Source organism: Dipodomys ordii, unplaced genomic scaffold (genome assembly GCF_000151885.1).
Source record: "Dipodomys ordii isolate 6190 unplaced genomic scaffold, Dord_2.0 Scaffold74, whole genome shotgun sequence".
NCBI classification, from domain to species: Eukaryota; Metazoa; Chordata; class Mammalia; order Rodentia; family Heteromyidae; genus Dipodomys; species Dipodomys ordii.
In genome coordinates this window covers 5398461-5406711 of record NW_012267290.1, presented here as the reverse complement: position 1 = coordinate 5406711, position 8251 = coordinate 5398461, and the positions used below count along the sequence as shown (strand labels likewise).

At 58.3% G+C, this 8251-nt stretch overlaps 1 protein-coding gene across 1 annotated transcript in view; it reads left to right on the top strand.

The window, feature by feature from the left end:
- Positions 1 to 7829, top strand: part of Dlgap2 (discs, large (Drosophila) homolog-associated protein 2) — a 463794-nt gene extending 455965 nt beyond the window's left edge. The window contains exons 13-16 of the mRNA XM_013024218.1: positions 1813 to 1934; positions 2364 to 2455; positions 4767 to 4919; positions 7611 to 7829. Coding sequence (XP_012879672.1) covers positions 1813 to 1934; positions 2364 to 2455; positions 4767 to 4919; positions 7611 to 7829 — 586 coding nt within the window. The remainder of the gene's footprint in view (positions 1 to 1812; positions 1935 to 2363; positions 2456 to 4766; positions 4920 to 7610) is intronic.
- Positions 7830 to 8251: the final 422 nt, after the last annotated feature.

Below are 8251 nucleotides of genomic sequence, written 5' to 3'. Positions count from 1 at the left end.
CGTGCTCAGAGCTCAGGCCAGTGCAGAATTCATCATGGAGGAATCTTGGACTTACAAACATCCAGATGACCATTTCAAACTCTGCAAATTCTACACAGCCCCTTCAAACTCTGCAGTAACAGAGGAGTGTAAATGCTCTCCTGGACTTGGTTAAAAAAATAGAGTTGGAAATTATAGTAGATGCATGAGAAATAACAATAAAGCCAGGTAAGCTGATCCATTGTCTTCGGACGTGGAAGGCCAGGGTTCTTAGGTTCTTTGTAACTTTGCACTCTGATGAGCGCCAGCCCTTGTCTACAACTCCAGAGAGAAAAACCAGCTAAGTGATGACAAAATTAGGGGAGTAGAGGGGGGTAAATTGAATCTTCAATTATGGAAAGCTATTTACACTAGGCATCAGATAGCATCATCTCCATTCACTGAGCAGCAGAATTCTTCTGCCATTAACCAGCATGTCGGATTTGAGATTCTTTATCTTTCCCTGACACTTTTCAATGTATAGCCTTTATAATAGCTCTCCACTACATTAAATCAATACCCAGCATGGCCCATCTATTCATGTTGTGCTAAAGATTATAAATTGAAGTCCTTTTATTAATACTTCAGCAGAAGTCCCTTTTAAGAAAAATATTAAAATTAGACATTAAAACTGCACATTTTATAAAACTAATTGGCTTTCAGTTAAAATTTAAAGAAACAGTCAAATAAGTGCATGTATTCCTTGTTTCTGTATTTTTGCAGCAATGGCTTGATTAAAACAAGCCCCTTTAAACATCTCCCCAATACTCAGGTAAAGAATACAAAAGAAGCGGAAATTCAGCATTTCAGCATCAAAAGCAGTTCCTCCCCTGAGCCCTGGGGAGCTGGGACAGGGCGCATGGCCAGGGGAGACCTCGGCCCCCGGCAGCCTGAGGGCCTCCCGGCCGGCACTCCCCCCCCCGCCCCGCCCCCCCCCCGGCGGCCCTGGCCAGGGCTCCCCACGCAGCTCCTCTCCCTCCTGGCCTCCGGCCCTCCCTCCCTCTTTCTGTGCAGCTGAAAATGTGAATGTCCCCAAACTCAGCATACCACAGTGGAGCCTCCCGGGCCCAGAGTCAAAGACCCCGGAAACTCCCACACCTTGATGTCACATGACATGCCACTGTTATTACCCGATAGCCGGCGAATCCCAGGACACACATTGCTCAGCCTTGCCTCGGCACCAGACACGGCTGGAGCCTGCTCTGCCGTCACCCAGCAAACCTGGGGGAACTGGCAGACCGTAGCCTGGCATCTCTCTGCTGTGGGGTGGTTTCCTGTGCTGGGCCAGAAATTCCGAGGGAGAATCGAAAGAGAGAAACAGAGCGGGCGGCTGCGTAGTTCACTGGCCGCAGCACCGGCCGTGCTGTGCAGGTGAGCTGCAGGAGGCGGCCCACGGGTGAGGGTCGGCCCAGCGCAGCCTGGGACGCCGCGCTCCAGTACCCAGCCGTGGGCACCACACCTCCCCCACCAGGGACCCAGCGCAGGAGAGCCGGACCACGGAGTCCTGAAACCGCAGGGGTGACTTCTGAACAGAAGCCGGGAAGAGCAATGTGGCTGTTGGGCCAGCGGTGAGAGGGGGCTGGTCAACTCCCAGGTGATCCTGAGAGCAGCACTGCTGCTTCCAGAATATTCTGTGTTCACAGCAGACTCAGGAGGGGACAGGAGATCGGGGAGGGAAGATGAAGAGTTCAGGAGTGCTCAGAGAAAGACGTCCGTCCATTCCTCAGACCACCTTTCAGCCACCCAGTCTACGCCAGAGCGGCCTGCCTCTCTGATTTGCTAAATCCTTTGCAGAATAAAACTACAGCTGCCCACTTTTAAATTTGCTGTTGGATTTACAAAATCAATGGCCTGCGTGGGGAGTCTGCAGCTGGAACGGCATCTTCACACCTCATCCTGCTGGCGGCCCGCGCGCCGTGGGCAAGCGGTCAGCCCGGAAGCCGAGCAGCTGCCCTGGGAGCCGGCTGCCAGGCTCTCCGGCTGCTCCTGCCACAGCTGGCCCTGCCAGGGGAGCCTCTGGACCTGCCCTCTGAGCTCGTGAATTAACATCTGAATAGATTCACTGCACTCAGGGAGCCCATGAAAATCCCGGAAGCTGTGGTGGTGTGCGGCACCAAGCCGCACCAAGCTAAGGGCCCTTGGCTTACCTGAACAAGGCCCAGAAGGAGGAACACTTTATAGGCCAGCCGCTTTCTGGGCTGACTGGCCCCAGGGTCCACACTGCTAGCCTTGGGTTCTCTGAGGGAGGGCTCCTTTGAGGTGGGGGCAGCCCGGTCCTGAGTATGCACAGGGTCAGCTTCTGTCGGGGCCGGCCAGTCCTCATCCTGTCCTGTTCTGTCTCACAGTTCTGGGGAAGATCCGGAGTGCCGTGGGGAGTGCCCAGTTGCTCATGTCCCAGAAGTTCCAGCAGTTTTATTGGCTCTGCCAGCAAAACATGGTGAGTGAACCTGCATGCATGGTCACTGGCAAGGCTGCGCTGGGCACGCCAGCGTCTCGCTGTATCTCCGAGACCACCCCAGAGACCAGAGACCTGCAACTCTAGCCCCAGGCCCCACAGCCCCAGCCCCAGGGAGCCCTCACTGCAGCTCAGTGAGCCACTGGGCCCAGGCCAGAAGTGGGAGTGGGGCTGAGAGTTTGGCCTTCTGCAGAGTAAGGAAGCTGGGCCTCAGCTACTGGATTCTCTCCCAGAAAACTTCAAACAAGGAGATGTCCTACCTGGACCAAGGTGACAAGTAAGCAAAAGCATCTGAGGCTGTGCAGAACAAAGAGACATAAACCACTCCGTGTAGAGAGACGAGACACTCAGAAACAATGAGGGCTTTCTGCTTTGTAGTCCCAGTGCCGACGTACGTACATCCCATGAACTGAATGTGTGATGTGGCAGGTGACAGGCGGGGCGTCGCTGCAGTCACTGGGCAGGGGCGTGCACGTGCACAGGCTGTGGTGTGCAGTGCATGCACACTGATCTGTGTGTGCATGGATGTGGACAGCAGTACATTCTGCACACCTGTCTTCATCAGCACACGCACACGTGTACGCTTTTCTTTGTCTGACTGAAAAAGTATTCACATAATTCCTTCAGAAATGGCCACGTATTAGGCATGGTTCTTTATAGGCAGTTTTGCAATCCATACACAGATTTTTTTTTCACACCACAGACTTTCAACAAAAGGTAAATACTGTCCTGGCATTGAAGGCAGACACTTTGGTTGTGTTTTTGTTGCTTGTTAATGTGCACAGACACAACACAGAACGCGGAGGTGCTCATCTGTGTGTCCTAAACTAGAATCACTGAAATGTGTGATTTCTCCAACATTTTCCTACTAGCCCATTAAAGCTCATCGTGAGACTTACAGTCACCAACAGATCACCTGTAGCATACAGTTTTATAGACATTTTGAAAAGGGATCAGAAGCTGGGTGCCAGTGGCTCTCACCTATAATCCCAGCTACTCAGGAGGCCGAGGTCTGAAAGTCATAGCTCAAAGCCAGCCCAAGCCGGAAAATCCGAGAGCCTCTTACCTCTTACCTCTAATTAACCACCAAAAAGCCGCAGTGACTCAAGTGGTAAACACTAGCCTTGAACACAAAACTCAGGGACAGTGCCCAGGTCCTGAGTTCCAGGCCTGGGACTGGCACATCAACAACTACAACAACAACAACAAACTAATCATCTTAATCTTGCTGGAGCATTGTGGCCACTCCCTCCTCTTTTACCTTCTCTCTGGGATTCTCGTTGGGGGGCAGGAAGAAGGGCTGAGAAGACCCAGGCGGGAGAGACCCATACTTTTTCCCTCAAGCCAGAGGTCCCCAGTCCACAGGCACGCTGCTAGCAGCTGCAAGTGTCCGGCAGGTGGCTAGGCTTTAAGTCAGAGGAATGGCCCTGGAAAGCGCCAGAGCCTTCCCGGGTGTCTTTGAGGTGCGGATGTGTGGGAGCTGCCCGGGGACTCACCGTCCGTACCCCGCACACCCCACGCGCCATGCCCGCAGCACGGCCCCAGTGGCTGCATGGAAAGAGCCTGCCCTCTAGTGGTTGAAAGGAGAACTGTGGCTCCCCTCTGGGGAGGAAATGAGCACGTCGGGCCGGTCACTGCAGCCCTGCTGACCCTCACACAGAGCTGGTGGACATCTGGTTGCTCAGGAGGGGAGGGGACAGCCCTAGAGGACGATATGGATGCCAGGCTAGGTTGAAGGAGTTGAAAGCCAAACGTAATTTCTCATCCCAGTCCGTGGGGACCGCTGGTCGCGAAGCTGGTGAGCCTCGTCAACCAAGGAGGAACTGGGGAGAGGGTGGTTTTCAGGGACAGAGTCCATCTTCGGGCCACTCTTTCCTGTGGCCGGCAGGCGGCAGCTACACACTGCCATGAGACCAGGGGGTCCCTTCAGGAGACGGCCCGCCCAGCACGCACACTGAAGCCACATCACCTTAGAACTGGAGCTAAGATCCAGGAGAGCAGCACAGACACCCAGGTGGCTGCGGCCGGGCTCTCCCCAGTGCTTCCTCCACCCCGCAGCCGCTGGTCCTGAGTACACACAGGGCCTGGTGCTGCTGGGCGCCTGGAGCCCGCCTCGCTGACCCCCCCCACACACACACACACTCCAAACGCAACAAGGAAGAGAGGCGCTGGGGGCCTGAGCCAACGGGCCGAGGGTGCGCAGCCCCACACCATGGGCGGCTGGCGGGTCTCCACACCACCTCTGGGGGCACCGCGGGAAGGCAGCCCCGAGTGTGCCCGTGTGTCTCCGCAGGACCCCAGTGCCATGCCCAGGCCGACGCCCCAGGACCTGGCCGGCTATTGGGACATGCTGCAGCTCTCTGTAGAGGACGTCAGCATGAAGTTCGACGAGCTACAGCAGCTGAAGCTCAGCGACTGGAAGGCAATGGACTCACCAGAAAGAAAGGTAACAGCGCCTGTGCGGGCCCACGGTCCAGGCCCACAGCCCCTGCCCAGCCCGTCCAGGCCCTCAGTCCCCTCCCGCGGTCCAGGCCCACAGTCCCTGCCCAGCCCACAGTCCAGGCCCACAGCCCCTGCCAGGCCCACGGTCCAGGCCTACGCCCCCACCCAACCCGTCCAAGCCCTCAGCCCCCACCCGCAGTCCAGGCCCACAGCCCCTGCCCAGCCCACGGTCCAGGCCCACAGCCCCCGCCCAGCCCATCCAGGCCCACAGCCCCCGCCCGGCCCACGGTCCAGGCCCACAGCCCCTGCCAGGCCCATGGTCCAGGCCCACAGCCCCCGCCCAGCCCACGGTCCAGGCCCTCAGCCCCCGCCAGGCCCGCAGTCCAGGCCTACGCCCCCACCCAGCCCTCCAAGCCCTCAGCCCCCACCCGCGGTCCAGGCCCACAGCCCCCACCAGGACCGCGGCCCAGGCCCACAGCCCCCGCCCAGCCCATCTAGGCCCACAGCCCCCGCCAGGCCCGTGGTCCAGGCCCACAGCCCCTGCCAGGCCCACGGTCCAGGCCCACAGCCCACGCCCGTGGTCCAGGCCCTCAGCCCCCGCCCGCGGTCCAGGCCCACAGTCCCTTCCCGGCTGGTCCAGGCCCACAGCCCCTGCCTGCGGTCCAGGCCCACAGCCCCCACCCGTGGTCCAGGCCCACAGCCCCTGCCTGCGGTCCAGGCCCACAGCCCCCGCCCGGCCGCAGCAGCAGCTGCTCCAGATGCCGCCATCACTGCAGGAGTCCAGGGCCGTCGCTAGCAGGGCAGGCTCAGACCTTCGCTACCTGTGTGCCCTGGGCATGCGCGGATGAGGGTGGACAGCGTGTGCCCGGGGGAGGGGGGCGTGCATGTGCGCAGACAGGTAGGAGCGCGGTCATGTGACCCGCAGCGTCCTCCTCACCCAGCCACTGACCGAATCTGCCACGTCTGTAGTGTAATCGCTAACAGAGACGGATGCTCTGAGCCCCTCTTATCCCCTGACACTGGTTAGAGCTGCATGAAGGACAATTGCTCTCCTGCACAGGAGTGCTAGGTCTGGCCACCATGAGCGTTGCCGGCTGTGTGTCAGGAGTCAGAGACGACACAGCATTTGGGCTCGGTCGCTTGGCTTGGGGGGCCCTCTCCAGGGACTTCAGCCCAGCCTTCCGTGGGCAGCGAGTGAGCCCTGGGCTCGGCCTGGCGCCCTTCACACCGATGTCACTCTCACAGTGCTAGAGGACAGCTCTGCGTCAGCAGTGCGAGACACGCTCACCTTGTATCCCTAGACAGACACTATCCAGTAACAAACACACAGCTGTAAAGCAGAGACCCGCAAAGATAGAAAGAAAGCCAATGTGCATTGTCACCAGCCACAAAGGTCACCATCCCAAAAGGTGCTGCCGGCAGCTGGTAGGGCTGCAGGTCAGCAGCCATCAATGCCACTGAGGAAGGGACCATGGTGACGGAGCAGGGAGGGAAGGCACGGGAGGCCAGGAAGCCCAAGGAGACAGAAGCACGTCTCACACCCATGGCTTCGTGGGGGCAAAGGGTAGGACCTGTGACCTCAGTGGAAAGTTTCCTCAGATGGAACTCCGAGGTAGAGCTCTCCCAACGAGCCGTGTGCATGCTGCAACCTCCCACGCCGCCATGGCTGAGAGCTCACAGGAGCCCGGCCTCCGGCTGCGCAGAGGAACGGAGACTCACCACCCTCCGTGCACGGAGCCGCGGGTCCTGTTCTAAAGACAGCCCGCGCCTTCTGAGCACTGCTGGGGTTTGGGTCCTGGCCTCCCCTCCTCAGCCACAGTCTGCCGGCATGTTTTCAAGCCCATTGATAAGGGAACTCTCTCTCTCACACACACACACACACACCACTAGCTGCATACACTTCTCACTCATGCTGTTCCCAGCACTGAGATCACCAAAGGCCTGTGACAGACTCACGGCGAAGGGAGAAGACACGGGCAGGGGCTGCACACGCCCCTTCGGGGGGAGAGCCTCTGCCCTTCCACCCATGCCCCTCCCGGGAGGAAACCACAGCACGGCAGAGCACTGTGGCGGGGCCTGCCAGTCTGCCTGTCAGGAGCGCGTGTGAGTGACACCACACATCTGCAAGCGTTTGTTGCAGAACTGTGACGTTTATCCTTCTGACGCAGGCATATGTGTATTTGGAATGACTTATTTGAGAATCCAAACTAAAGATCAGAAAAGTTGTTTGCATCTTTTCTACCAAGCAAACAGAATCTCTGTGTGTGTATGTGTGTGTACGTGCGTGCGTGAGTGTGCATCCATCTTTAGTATCCGCTGGGTTTCAGGTCAGGATTTGGCCTGGGGCTCCCTGGGCTGTCTGCTTGTGTGTGATCATCTTCAGTGATTAGAGAGCCCAGTGCACCTTACCACCCCGCCCCAGGACACGGCCAGGGTGCAGGGGTGCATGGATGAGGGCTTCAGGAACAATGCTGCGGTGACACCACGGCTACAGAATTGCTCCCCTCACCCCGGTCTCTCCTGCCTCCTCGGAAGAGTTTTAGGTTTTTGAGAAAGGCATGCTCCACATAACAGGCAACACTGTTAGGAGCCAGAGGGACTTAGAAGACGGCCGGGGCCTCGGGCACCAGAGGTCCCAAGCACCGCCTGGCGAGTGCTCGCTCTGACCTCCATTCTGGCTTGTGATCCTTTTCAGGAAGAGAGGAAGGTCCCCCCTCCGATACCAAAGAAGCCCCCCAAGGGGAAATTTCCCATCACGAGGGAGAAGTCCCTGGACCTACCAGACCGACAGCGCCAGGAAGCCAGGAGACGGCTCATGGCCGCCAAGAGGGCCGCCTCCTTCCGCCAGAACTCCGCCACGGAGCGGGCGGACAGCATCGAGATCTACATCCCCGAGGCCCAGACGCGGCTCTGAGGACAGCAGGCCCCACACAGCTGGCTCTGTTCTTGTTCACAGGACAATTGTACAGTTTGTTGCCTTCCTGGTAGTTTTTGTCTCATTCCCTCCGCCAAAATACGCCCCGTCCCGTGTTCTGCACCTCGGGCACCGTGGACGCTCCAGACCTCCGCGTGCTGTCCCCGACGGCTGACCGCGGCCGGCTGCGACGGGCAGGCTTTGTCCTCAGAGGGCCAGGCAACGCCTCTTGAGATGGACCCCAGCTGACACTTTGTTATTTATATTTTTATAAACTGTGAGATGACTAGAGGTAAGAATAACAAATAACCACACACGGGTGCATCTCACCACTCCCAAGAGGCATTAGACAGCCCAAGCGGAAGGTGCTACAACTTGAAGGGCAGGGGAGACAGCCCGTCGCGCCTCTGACCTCCAGCCTC